General features: G+C 37.0%; 1 protein-coding gene and 1 pseudogene across 6 annotated transcripts in view; both read right to left on the bottom strand.

Moving 5' to 3' along the window:
• CEP70 (centrosomal protein 70) overlaps nt 1-14986 on the bottom strand; it is a 104079-nt gene that overhangs the window by 40487 nt on the left and 48606 nt on the right. For all 6 annotated transcript variants that reach the window (XM_036092152.2, XM_036092151.2, XM_036092153.2 and 3 more), the window contains 3 exons: nt 14821-14944; nt 14301-14481; nt 80-249 (listed from right to left, as the gene is read on the bottom strand). In XM_036092152.2, the coding sequence (XP_035948045.1) occupies nt 80-249; nt 14301-14481; nt 14821-14944 (475 nt within the window). The remainder of the gene's footprint in view (nt 1-79; nt 250-14300; nt 14482-14820; nt 14945-14986) is intronic.
• LOC118535677 (putative acidic leucine-rich nuclear phosphoprotein 32 family member C) lies at nt 8229-10682 on the bottom strand (annotated as a pseudogene).

Genomic DNA, 14986 nt, shown 5'->3' with positions numbered 1-14986 from the left:
TAACCATTCCCAAGCATAAAATCTGTTTAAAAAATGATAGTGAATCTAGCTACGTATCAGTTTATATAGGAAACATTACTGTCTATCCAAGATGGTATGAGGAACTCTTTTGCAGAGATAAGCAAACACTCTGTTTTGAGTGACAATGCGCTCTTCCTCCTCCTTTGTTAATCTATAGATATCCTTTTGCAAAGAAGCAATAGTCTCTTGTTGCTCCATTCGTTTTTCCTTATAATGCTGACATTTTGCCTGTAAGAAATTTTTCAAAAAACATAATTATGATACGTACATTTAGGACATGGTGTCCTAACAATATTGTCCACAAAGCCATCTTCAGTTTCTACTGAGATGCTTCATTCAAGAACTTCAAGAACTGTTTTTAAATGGGTGCAAGCTCCAAAAACATTAATAAGTCATAAACACAAAAAATATAACAAGTAAAACAGGAAAAATATAGTTTATAATTAATCACATGCATTCAAGTTTTTGTAATAAGTAAAGGAACTCCATAAAACTGATATAATTTCATGTATAGGTTTAGATGAAAATAATAATCAGGAAGGGACCAATATTAAGGATGTTAAAAAGAAAGAGGATTTAGAAACAAACTGAGGGTTTCAGAGGGGAGGGGGGTGGGGGGATGGGGTAACACGATGATGGGTATTAAGGAGGGCACATGTGGTGAGCACTGGGTGTTATACACAACTAATGAATCACTGAACACTACATCAAAAACTAATGATATACTATATGCTGGCTAATTGAACATAATAATAAAAAAAGAAATATAATATAAAAAAAAGAAACAGTATTGAAAATTCAGATTCTTAAGGATGATTCAGGATTTCAGATGGTTTGATCACCTTAGGCAATTATGCAATATGGAAGACAGTAAACTCAGAGTAACTCCCTAATCAGGATTTATTATTAAGAAATAATATATACCCCAAGATTTATACAAAGGAATATAAATCTTGGATACTCTTTTCCTTGTCTTCAATGAAATATCACTGGCCTGGTTTCCCTTTATTCCCGAGCTTCAATCCTTCAATGTCCCTTGAAAGCTCATTATCAATAGCACCACCATTGTTGTTATTAATACACTTTTTATTAAGTTCAATGAGAAATCCCATCCCCATCTAATCTGTATATAACTAAGACATACCATTTTCAGAAGAGAATGCCTTGTCTAAGCACATGTTCACCTGCCCATAGTGTCATGTTTTCTGAGACTTAGATAACCTCAAAGGGAAAAGGGGACTCAGCTTCTGATACCATAACAACTCCCCGTAACCAGTGATCCTCTGCCTCAGCCCCAACCTGGAAGCCAGGTATTTGCTGTATAGCCAAGTGATGTGGGTCCCTGTTCCACCTGTATCTATACAGTAGCCATAAAACTAGAACTAATAATTCAGTTTTGCAAGGTTGTAGGTGTAAGAGCAATATACAAGAATCAACTGTATTTCTCCTAAGTTATTCTATGAAGCCAACATTACCCTGATACCAAGCCAGACAACACAAGACAAGAGAACCACAAACCAATATCCCTTAAAAACACTAATGCAGATAATCCCCAACAAAATACTAGCAAACCAAATTCAGCAGCATATTAAAAGGACTGTACACCAGGACCAAGTGAGATTTATTCCTGGAATGCAAGAATGACTGAACATACGAAAAATCAGGGGTGCCTGCGTGGCTCAGATGGTTAAGTGTTTGCCTTTGGGCTCAGGTCATGATCTCCAGGTCCTGGGATTGAGCCCCACATCGGGCTCCCGGGTCAGCAGGGAGTTTGCTTCTCCCTCTCCCTCTGCCTCTCCCCCTGCTCATTCTCTCTTTCCCTCTCTCTCAAATTAATAAATAAAATCTTTTAAAAAAACATATGAAAAATCAAATGTCATACACACTAACAGAATGGAGGAAAAAAACATATGATCATCTCAACTGATACAGAAAAAGCATTTGACAAAATCCAATACCTTTCATGATAAAAACACTCAACAAACTAGGAATAAAAGGAAACAATCTAAACATAATAAAAGCCATTTAGGAAAAACCCACAGTGAACCTCATACTCAATAGTGAAAGACTGAAAGCTTTTCCTCTAAGATCAGAAACAAGGTAAAAATGCCTGCATTTGCTACTTGTATTCCACATAGTACTGGAAGTCCTAGTCAGAGTAATCAGCCAAGAAAGAGAAATAAAAGGCATCCATTTTGGAAAGAAGTAAAATTATATTTGCAGATGATATGATCTTATATGCAGAAAATCTAAAGTGTCTACAAAAAAAAAAAAAAAAAACCTGTTAGGACTAATAAATGAATTCAGCAAAGTAGCAGGATATGAAGTCAACACAGAAAAATCAATTGCATTTCTATACACTAACAATGAACAATCCAAAAGGGAAATTAAGAAAACAATTCCAGAGACGCCTGGGTGGCTCAGTCAGTTAAGCTTTCAACTCTTGATTTCAGCTCAGGTCATGATCTCAGGGTTGTGAGATCGAGCCCCATGTTGGGCTCCACACTCAGCGGGAAGTCTGCTTGAGATTCTCTCTCTCCCTCTGCCCCTACCCACCCCCACTCTCTCTCTCTCAAAATAAATAAATAAATCTTAAAAAAAAAAAAAAAATTTCATTTACAATAGCATCAAAAAGAATAAAATAGAAATAAACCAAGAAGTCAAAAGACTTATACACTGAAAATTACAAAAGGCGGCTGAAGGAAAGCAAAGAAGACACAGACGAATGGAAAAACATTCTGTGTTCACAGACTGGAAGACTTAATATTGTTAAGAGGTCAATACTACCCAAAGTGATCTACAGATTCAGTGCGACCCCTATCAAAATCCCAATGACATTTTTTGCAGAAACAGAAAAATCGGTCCTAAACTTCATATGGAATCTCAAGGGACCCCACACAACCAAAACAATCTTGAAAAGGAAAAAAGTTAAAGCTCTCACACTTCCCGATTTCAAAGTTTACTACAAAACTACAGTAATCAAAACAGTGTGATACTGGCATAAAGACAGATGTATATACTAATGGAGTAGAACAGAGAGCCCAAAAATAATCCTGTGGATATATGATCACATTATTTTCATCAAGAGTACCAAGACCACTCAATTAGAAAATAACAGGCTTTGTTGTTGGAGAAACCAGATATCTACATGCAAAAGAATTAAGTTGGACCTTTATCTAACACCATATACAAAAAAATTAACTTAAAATGGATCAAAGATCTAAATATATGAAATAAAACTTTAAAACTCTTAGAAGAAACACAGGACAAAAGCTTCATGACACTGCATTTGGCAATCATTTCTTGGATAGGACACAAAAAGCACAAGCAAGAGAAAAAAAATAGATAAATTGGACTTCATCCAGATTTAAAACATTTGTGCATCAAAGGACACTATCAGCAGAGTAAAATGACAGCCCACAGTATGAGAGAAAATATTTTCAAATAATATATATAAGGAGTCAGTATCCAGAATAAAGACCAACAACAAAATCCAATTAAAAAACAAGGAAAGGACTTGAATAGACATTTCTCTAAAAAACATACACAAATGACCAATAAGCACCTGAAAAGAATGCTCAACATCACTGACCATTAGGAAGATGCAAATAGAAACCAGAATGATACCTCTTCACACCCATTAGGATGGTTACTATTGAAAACACAACAAAATCGAAAATAACGGGGCTCCTGAATGGCTCAGTCGGTTAAGTGTGCCTTTGGCTCAGGTCATGATCCCAGGGTCCTGGGATCGAGCCCCACGTCGGGCTCCCTGCTCAGTGGGGAGCCTGCTTCTCACTCTCCCTCTGCCTGCCACTCTCTCTCTCTGTCAAATAAATAAATAAAATCTTTAAAAAAAAAAAAAGAAAGGAAATAACAAGTGTGGGTAAGGATGTGGAGAAACTGAAACTTTAGTGCATTGCTAGTGGAAATGTAAAATGGTACAGCAACTCCAGAGAATATATTGCAGTTCCTCAAAAAATTAAACATAAAATTACCATATGACCAACAAATTCCCCTTCTGGATATAAACCCAAAAGAACTGAAAGCAGGGACTTGAATAGCCATTTGTATACCCATGTTCACAGCAGTATTATTCACAATAGTCAAGGGTGAAAACAATCCAAGTGTCTACTGATGGATTAATGGATAAACAAAATGTGGTACATATACACAAAAGAATGTTATCTGGCTTTAAAAAGGAAATTCCAACACACGCTACAACATGGGTAAATCTTGAAGACATTTTGCTAAAATGAAATAAGTCAGTCACAAAAGGACAAATATTGTAGGATTCCACTTATATAACATATCTACAGTAGTCAAGTAACAAGACAGAAAGTAGAATGGTGGTTGCCAAGAGTTGCAGGTAGCAAAGAATGAAGAGTTACTGTTTAATGAGGATGGTGTTTCAGTTTGGGAAGACGAAAAAAGTTCTGTAGATGGATGGTGAGGAAAGATGCACAATAACATGAATGTACTTAATGTCACTGAAGTGTATATTTTTAAATGGTAAAGTTTATATTATGTATAATTTACCACAACAGAAATCAATTTCTCTGTATATACTAGCAATGAACAGTAAGAAATTAAACAGAAAATTGGAGCATCTGGCTGGCTCAGTTGGAAGAGCATATGACTCTTGATCTAGGGGTCTTGACTTTGAGCCCCACACTGGGTATAGAGATTACTTAAAAATAAAATCTTTAGGGGCGCCTGGGTGGCTCAGTCGTTAAGCGTCTGCCTTCGGCTCAGGTCATGATCCCAGGGTCCTGGGATCGAGCCCGGCATTGGGCTCCCTGCTCAGCGGGGAGCCTGCTTCTCCCTCTGCCACTCCCCCTGCTTGTGCTCTCTCGATCTCCCTCTCTCTCTCAAATAAATAAATATTTGAAAATAACTTTAAAAAAAGAAATTAAAAAGAAAGTACAAGCATTTACAATACCATTAAAATACTGAATAGAGATAAATCTGATAAAGCATGTGAAAGACCAGTGTACCCCAAATTACAAAACACTGCTAAGAGGGGGCACCTGGGTGGCTCAGTCTGTTAAGCATCTGACTCTTGATCTCAGCCCAGGTCTTGATCTCAGGGTCCTGAGTTCAAGCCCTGTGTAGGGCTTAAAAAACAACAACAACAATAACAACAAAACAAAAAAACATTGCTGAGAGAAATTAAAGACCTAAACAAATAGAAATATCATGTTCATGGATCACAACATTCAATATTGTTAAAACGCCATTCTCCCTGATTGGATCTATGTACTCAATAAAATCCCAGCAGACTTTTTTTGTAGAAATCAACAAGCTAATTCGAAAATTCACACAGAAATGTAAAAGACCTAAAATAGCCAACACAACATTGACAAAGAAAAATATAAAAGACTTACAAGTGCCTGATTACAAGATTAACAGTAATCAAAACAGTGTGGTACTTCCATAAAGACAGATACATATATCAATGAAATAGAACAGAGAGTCCAGAAGTAGACCCACACATACAAACATTGATTTTCACCAAAAATACAAAGGAATCTGGTAGAGAAGGATACTCTTTAACAAATGGTGGTAGGACAATTGGATACTGCGACCTTGGGCTAGGTACCATTTTTTTAGATACAAACCAAAGGCATGATCTATTAAAAAAAATTGATAGGTTGAACTTCATCAAATTTAAGAACTTAAGCTCCTTGAAGAACACTGAAAAAATGAAGGTAAGTCACAGGCAGTTTCTTAAAAAGTTAAATATATACTTATCATACATTCAGCAATTATAGCCTTAGGTATCTAGTGAAGAGAAATAAAAACATGTTCACAGGAAGAGTTGAACACAAATGTTAGTAAGTTTTATTTGGAATAGCCAAAAACTGGAAACAACTCAAAAAGTACACTAACAGGTAAATACACTGTGGTATATCCATACAATGGAATACTTATCAGTAATAAAAAAAGTATTACCTATTGATACATCCAGCAATATGAATGAATCTTGAAATAATTGAGTGAAAGATGACTAGATAGCTGATTTTGATAGAGTAGGCAGTTAGCTAAATAAGAGCTGGAGGCAAGGATGGTGGTGAACAGTGGTTACATAGTTTCCCACCTCCCAGGGCTATCAGATCAAGAACAGCAGGTGCAGAGTATGCGTTCTTCTTTCCAGCCTGTGCCCTACAATAACCTACATCTTCATTACATTTACACTGTGGTTTCGACTCCTCCCTTCCCGTGGGGGAAGATGGCCAAGACAGTTCTGGCAAGAACCTTGTAAGGCCGAAAACCCCCCTCCCTACCAGTAGGAGTCTCTTAGATGACTGGAAACAACCTCAGAGACCACTGTAGCTATGACCCATAACCTATGCAAACATAAAAAGAAAAGACATCCCTAACTCCAGTGCAGTCGCCATCTCTGGGCCTGCCTACTCTCCCATCTTGAGAGTGTACTGTCCTTAATAAACTGCTTTGTGCTTGCTACTTTCCTCTGGCTGTTTTATTGGAGTTCAGATTCCCATATAAATCTTTCGTGGGGCATCCAAGAACCAAGACCATTCACACAACACAGAATCTCCCACCAGTAACAATCTTTTAATAGCCTGTGCCACATGAATTGCCCTTTTCCTTCCCGTATCTCTCTTTCCTCCCTACTTAGATTTCAGTACTTATAAAGCAGTTATATATTCTGAATGTCTTACTGACTTTAAAAAATTTTAGGTCTAGGAGCACCTGGGTGGCTCAGATGGTTGGGTGTCTGCCTTCGGCCCAGGTCGTGGTCCCAGGGTCCTGGGATTGAGCCCCACATAAGGCTCCTGGCTCAGCGGGGAGCCTGCTTCTCCCTCTCCCTCTGCCTCTCTCCCTGCTCATGCTCTCTCTCTCTCTCTCTCTGTATCTCTTTGTCTCAAATGAATAAATAAAATCTTTAAAAAAAAAAAAAACAACTTTAGGTCTATTTTTTCATTTGGCCTCAAGAAACACTCTGTCTTATGGTTTGGTGTGTTATTTCAGGAAGGTAAACTCAAAAGATGAATCCAACATAAAGTAAAAAATTGAAGCTAAAGAACTTGTGGAAAAAAGTATATAAAAGAGCTTGGTGGCTTTACACTGAGTGATTTGAATAATAAATAACAATTAGGGCAGAGTATGTAACTAGATTTTTTTTCCTGCTTTGTAAAAATTTAAATAACAACAGGAAAGAAATATTTTGTGTTATTTCAATTTTCAGTGGTAAACTGTAGAGTCAATAAAAATAGAGAATTAAAATATACAACAATAAGTTGGGGAGTGGCAAAATTGTTTTGGGTGTTGCACTGGCACGGAATAAGGTAAAAATTACAAAGTAATACTAAATTTCTTTTTAAATGAAGTAGTTTATGTGCAATGTTACATTAGTTTCAGGTATACAACATAGTAATTCAACAACTGTATACTTTATGCTATACTCACAAGTATAGCTACCATTTGTCAGCATACAATGCTACTACAATACCATTGAGTATATTCCCTATGCTGTACCTTTAAACCCCATGACTTACTCATTCCATAACTAGGAGCAAGTATCTCCCACTCCTCTTCACCCATTTTGACCATCCCCCTACCACCAGAACCATTTATGGGTCTGTTTCTACTTTTTATTTATTCGTCTTTTAGATTCCACACATGTAAGTGAAATCATATGGTATTTGTCTTTCTCCATCTGACTTAATTCACTTAGCATAATACCCTCTAGGTCCATCCATGTGACCACAAAAGGCAAGATCTCATTCTTTCTTATGGCTGAATAATGTATATCACATCTTCTTTATCCATTCATCTATCAATAGATGCTTGGGTTGCTTCTGTATCTTAGCTATTGTAAACAATGCTGCAATCAACATAGGAGTGCAGATATCTTTTCCTATACCAATTCCAATACCTATTCCAATACCCAGTAGTGGAATTACTGGGTCACATGGTATTTCTATTTTTAGTTTTTTGAGGAATCTCCATTTTGGTTTTTACAGTGGCTACACCAATTTACATTCCCATCAACAGTGCAAGAGGGTTCCTTTTTTCTCCACATTCTCACCAACACTTGTTATTTCTTGTCTTTTTGATTCTAGCCATTCTGACAGGTATAAGGTAATATCTTCTGATGGTTTTTACTTGCATTTCCCTGATGATTAATGATGTTGAGCATCTTTTCATGTGTTTGTTGACCATCTGTATGTCGTCTTCTTTGGAAAAATGTCTATTCAGGTCCTCTGCCCATATTTTGATCCGATTGGGGATTTTTTTGGTGTTGAGTTGTGTAAGTTCTTTATACATTTTGGATATTAACCCCTTGATGGATATATCATTTGCAAATATCTTCTTCCATGCAGCAGGTTGTCTTTTCATTTTGTTGATGGTTCCCTTTGGTGTACAAAAGCTTTTTATTTTGATATAGTCCCAATAGTTCATTTTTACTTTGTTTCCCTTGCCTGAGGAGACATATGTAGGAAAACATTACTAAGGCCAATGTCAATAAATTAGTGCCTATGTTTTCTTCCAGGAGTTTTATGGTTTCAGGTCTCACATATAGGTCTTTAATCCTTTTTGAGTTTATTTTTGTGCATGGTGTAAAAAAGTAGCCCAGTTTCATTCTTCTGCATGTAGAGGTCCAGTCTTCCCAGCATCATTAATCAGACTTTTTCCCATTGCATATTTTTGCAACCTCTGTCATAGATTGACCATATAATTATGGGTTTATTCCTGGGCTCTCTATTTGGTTCCTTTCATCTGTCTTTTTTTTTTTTTTCTTGCAATAAAAACAGCATTTTATTCTACTCCCTCCTGCCCTCCCTCCCCCCACAACCCACAGTATACTTTTCCCCTCTCATTCTCACAGCAACATTACAATCAGAAAACAGTAAGTTTTGGGGGATGGGATTGGGGGGGTAGTTAGGGGTACAAATAGTCAAATCACAATAGGAATTTTTCAAAATAGGTTATTCCACTTAGTCATCGTCTTCTCCTTCATCTTCAGGTTCTCATTTTCACTTCTGACCCCTTTCTTCTTCACCAACATCTTCTTCATTTTCCTCATTATCTACTTCCCAGTCATTATAACCCTCTTCATCCTCCTCTTCTCCTTCCTCCTCCTCTTCATCCTCCTCATCTTCCACTACCTGAGCATCTTCATCATAATTCTTCCTTATCCTCGTCCTCCTCATTGTCACCCAGGTCCTCCACATAGCCCTCAACATCTGAGTCAGGGGCCTCCCTGTCATTTGGTTGTAGCCACCAAGATATGTGAGCTGCAAGAGGAGCTTCAGTTGGTTACCTCACAACTGAAAAGGTCTGAGCTCTTGAGGTTTTCTTTTTCCGTGGCTCTATTGTGCTGAGGACTTTAATTTTGTTGCCACTTAAATTTATATGCATGAGGTTTGGACACTTTTCTGCTAATACTTCCAGCCCCCCGAGATTCTGTGATCACTTAGTTCAAGCTTCGAAAGTTTAACTTTGGTAAGTTCGTGACAGAGGTGAGGCCTACACTGACTGTACTTAAGAACTCCAGTTCTTCAAATTCATCTGTGAGGCCTTTGATTTTGCCTTAAATCAACTGGCAGTTGTCCAGGACAAGTTCTTCACATCAGAGGGCATCCTGTTCCACAGCTCTAAATGAATCCATTTGTCCATGTCCATCTCTCACACTCTCTCCCTGGAGAGGCTCCCATGCCCATGGAATTCAATCAGTCCATACCATACTATTTTGATCACTGCAGCTTTGTAGCCTATCTTAAAATCCGGAATTATGATACCTCCAGCTTTGGTGTTCTTTCTCAAGATTGCTTTGGCTACTTGAGGTGTTTTGTGGTTCCATACCAATTTCAGTATTATCTGTCCTAGTTCTGTCAAAATGTTATTAGTATTTTGAAAGAGACTGCAATGAATCTGTAGATTGCTTTGGGTAGGATGGACATTTTAACAACATTTTAATTCTTCCAATCCATGAGCATAGAATATCTTTCCATTTGCTTGTGTTGTCTTCTATTTCTTTCATCAACGTTTTATGGTTTTCAGAGTACAGGTCTTTTATCTCTTTGGTTAAGTTTATACCTAGCTATTTTATTCTTTTTGGTGCAATTATAAATGGAATTCTTAATTTCTCTTTCTGCTACTTCATTATTAGTGTATAGAAACACAACCCATTTCTGTGAATTAATTTTGTATCTTACAACTTTACTGAAATTATTTATTATTTTTTTTTTTTAAGATTTTATTTATTTATTTGAGAGAGAATGAGAGAGAGAGAGAGCATGAGAGGGGGGAGGGTCAGAGGGAGAAGCAGACTCCCCACTGAGCAGGGAGCCCGATGTGGGACTCGATCCCGGGACTCCAGGATCATGACCTGAGCCGAAGGCAGTCGCTTAACCAACTGAGCCAGCCAGGCGCTCAATCATTTATTATTTCTAATAGTTATCTGATACTCTCTTTTTGAGAGAAAGAGAGAGCAAGTATGGGGAGGGGAGAGAAGCAGAGGGAGAGGGAGAGAGAACTTTAAGCAGGCTCCATGCCAAGCTCAGAGCCCAATGTGAGAATCAATTTGATGATCCTGAGATCATGACCTGAGCCAAAATCAAGGGTTAGACACTTAATTGACTGAGCCACCCAGGCACCCTTTGATAGTCTTTATACATTTTCTATTTATAGTATCATGTATCTGCAAATAGTGACATTTTAATTTCTTTCTTACCAATATGGACACCTTTTCTTTCTTTTTCTTGTCTGACTGCTGTGGCTAGGACTTCCAGTAGCCAAGTAACATTAGATTTTGAGAAAAGAATACATATTTTATTTTTTTAAAAATTTTTTATTGTTATGTTAATCCCCATACATTACATCATTAGTTTTAGATGTAGTGTTCCATGATTCATTGTTTGTGCATAATACCCAGTGCTCCATGCAGAACGTGCCCTCCTCAATACCCATCACCAGGCTAACCCATCCTCCCAGCCCCCTCCCCTCTAGAACCCTCAGTTTGTTTTTCAGAGTCCATCGTCTCTCATGGTTCATCCACCCCTCCGATTTCCCCCCTTCAGAAAAGAATACATATTTTAATCTTTGAAGTAACCACTAAATAACAGTTAAAATCAGTTTACCAATCTATATACTCCCTATGAATAGCACCATCATTTTTGCAAAGAGGGAGAATTATATCCTGATACAGATCACACTGACTTAAAACTAAAAAATTATCTGTTTAGAAATTTAAAGAACCTAAGAGTTTATAAAACTATATCCAAAGAAGTCAACACACTCATCTAAGTACAGAGAGAAACTGCATGGCAGAACATAAAAACTGCAAATATAATACTGTCTTTTGGTTTCTGCATTTCCGTAGCAATCTTTCAATATACTGTTGTCAAACATCTATTGATTTCCTTGACTTCTCTGCCACATACATACAAGATCAACATTTCCTTTCTCTCAATTGCAAAACAAGCAACATTAAAGCATTTTAAATTGGAAACTGTATGCCAAAATAAGAAGAATGTGCCATAAATGGTGAAATAAGGGTTTTCCAGGGGCACTTCCCATCTTCCCCAAGAAAGCACAGATTGACTAGTATGAAACAGAATGTATGACTAGTCTGTAATGGTATGGGACAATCAAGCTACACTGTCAGGACAGAAATTCCTTGGGTTGGCCAATTTCTGTGAATACTCTAAAGTACCCTTCAGGGACTTAAAAACAAACAAACAACTAATTTCAATTGATCAATTTAGCACAGACAGCCTTCCCCCAATGCCAGGTGTCCATACCCTAGTCTTAATTCTGTCTGTTCCCTTCCATGGCAGACTGGAACATGAGACCTCCTCTGTACCAATTTATAAGTTATATTAAAAAATCTCTGGGATCTGCAATAGAAAGCTAATAATACTACAAGTCATTATGACACATGGAACTATTTGATGGAAAAATACAAGTCATCCCTTACCAATGAACCTTCAAGTAACAGTTCTTTGCAGTGCCTAAAACCCTGGTAAATTCATATGTCTTATGTTCCAATATTTTAACTTTTGTAATTGTTTATATATCAACCTCTTTGAAGAGATAAATAGATATCTTCCTAGAAAAATAACACTTGTATCCTCCACTCAACTCCCTCTGTCAACCAAGGACCTAGCACCTTTAACAGCTCCTGATGGCTGCTTTCTCACATCAATAAGTTGATGTGTTAAGTGGTCTAGGGTTTCCACACACCTTCTGAGAGAAAGGTCAAAATCAAATGCATATAGAAATATTTCCAAACTCCCTCCTCCTTTTAGAGAGACTTTATAATTTTATAATGCTCCACTGATGAGGAAAACTACTTAACAAAGCCAACCTAAAAACATAACATCCTAATGGCTGAGGATTTTGTCGACTGATAAGTAATAAAAACAGATTTGGCTATCTTCTCTGGAGTTATGATCAACACCAGCAGCTCTAGCACTGTGTACCCCAAGCTGGCAGTCTAAATGAGGGCGCAACACCAACTGCTTCTGTCCTCATACCAGAACTCCCTATGGTCTCTGGCTGATTCTCTCTGACCCCCTGGACTTTATATTAACTCATCTGATCCTTCCAATGCTGCCAGCATAAACTGAATGGACATCTAGACCCAGCCTGATGAGTACTGATCCCTTTTAGGCAGCCTAAATCCCTGTGTGCAGTAGGTAAATACAGTGTTGTGCCAACAAAACCACTTTAAGGATTTGATGTTCATAAAGATATATTTGTAAGAATCTGTAATAACTCATACAACTAAAATTGATTATCACTACAAAAGATTTATTTTCTTCTAATTATAACAAATTCCCATGTTTTAAAACAAGTTTTTTAAAATTAGGAAATAAAGCATTCAGTGTTACAATATTGTTATTTATATAAAAAGAAAAGTAACCAAACTTATAATCACAAAGGATATTTCATAAAAATGTTATGTAAATTTAATTCAATAACTCAAATATTTGAGCATTGACTATTAATAATAAAACAGACAAAAATATTTGCCTTCATGGAACTTACATTCTAACACAGGGAGATATATAAACAAAACAAAGTATATAGTATGTTAGCATGTTGGATGATGGTAAGAACTATAGATAAAATTTAAATCGGGGAAGGCAGTATGATGTGTAGGGGATGGAACTGGTAACCATAAGTAAAGTACTCAAGAAAGTACTGTCACCTGAGAGATGGTGACACCCAAGAAAGGAGAGAACAAGTCATGCAGCTAACTGGGAAAAAGCATGCAGTGCAAAGGAAAAAGAAATAACAGAATGTACAAAGGCCCTGAGGTGAGAATGTTCAAGGAAGAACAAGAACATGGGGCGCCTGGGTGACTTAGTTGGTTAAGTGTCTGACTCTTGATTTCAGCTCAGGTCATAATCTCAAGGTTGTGAGATCAAGCCCTTCACTGGGTTCCATGCTGAGCATGAAGCCTGCTTAAGATTCTCTCTCTCCCTCTGCCCCTCCCCCACCTGCTCACACCTACTCATGCACTCTTTCTCTCTCCCCTCCACCTCGCTAAAAAAAAAAGAGCAATAACGTCAGTGTGACTGTAGTAGAATAAGCAAGGAGTAAACTAGATGAAATTAGAAGGTAACAGGAAGCCAAACCATGTAAGACCTTAGAGGTCATGGTAAGACTTTTTGATTTTCCTCTAAAGAGGAAGGAAAGCCATTAGAGGTTTCAGAGCTACTATGTTGAAAGCATACCAAAAAAGGCAAGGGTGGAAACAGGGAGACCAAGAGACAGGTAAGAGAGAAATGAAGGTGACCTGGACTGGAGTGAACACTAAAAGAAAAAGTTCTGGGAAGAAATTCAGGAACTCCATTTTACATTTAAAGTTCAAGATGCCTTTTAGACGTTCAGTAGAGATATCAAGTAGGCTGCAAGGTATAAGTGTGGAATTAAGGGAAGATGCCTAGGCTACAGATTTAAAATTATGAATGAATTTATGTTATGCATTAGACTGAACATCACCAAGGGAGTCAGAATACACAGGAAAGAGAAAAGTCTAAGAATGAGTACTGGGGAATCCCAGCACTAATTGGATAGGAAGATAAGAAGAACCAGCAAAGGAATTAAAGAATGACCAGTGGGGTTAGAGGAAAACCAGAGGAGAGGATATTCTGGAAACCAAACAAAGAAAGAACTTTAAGAAGGCAATAGTAATAGATCAATAAGATAAAGACAATTGAATTAAGCAACAAAGAAGTCACCTGTGACCTTAATGAGCTGTTTTAGTACTATCATCTATGAAAACACATAATCAATACCTGTAAAGCTTTATGCTCCTTTTGAAGATCTTTTATTATATTCTGTTGCTGGCAAACCCTATTTAGAGATTCATCCTCCAATTCATCAATTTTGGACTTCACACTCTCCATAATTTGTTCCAAGTCATTAGCTCGTTGTTCATGATCGGCTGCTCGGCTTTGTTCTAACTGAAGTTCATTTCTAATAATAGACACACAATTGCTTCCCTTAGTAATAAAGGTAAATCACATCAACAAACATGCCCATCTAACAATATAATGAATTTCTAAAATTTCTTTGCATTCTTAAAATTTCCATCATATAACACAAACCAATAGGAGAAATATAGGGCACCATTACATATCTATTACTAAAAGATTTACCTATTAAAATATTTTTAAACTTAATATTTAATCAAAACAGAAAATTTTTTTAAAATTTTGATTTAAAAATCAAAGATTCTTTTCAAGGCAATTATTTTTAGAATGCATACCACTTGCACATAAACAATTCAAAAGAGAATTCTTTCTATCTTCTTACTTAAGCTGCTGATTAGTTTCTATGAGCTCCTGGATCATGTTCTGTTGACGTGTTGTTTCTTCCACCAATGTTTCCAAATTCTGCCTCATCCTTTGTGATGACTGTTTGTCAAAAACGATGAGATCTACATTTTTGGAATATAACACAGATGGTAAAAATAAAAGGC

The sequence above is a fragment of the Halichoerus grypus genome, chromosome 1 (genome assembly GCF_964656455.1).
Source record: "Halichoerus grypus chromosome 1, mHalGry1.hap1.1, whole genome shotgun sequence".
Classification (NCBI taxonomy): domain Eukaryota; kingdom Metazoa; phylum Chordata; class Mammalia; order Carnivora; family Phocidae; genus Halichoerus; species Halichoerus grypus.
The sequence above is the reverse complement of the archived record's forward strand: the minus strand, read 5'-3'. Positions and strand labels throughout refer to the sequence as shown.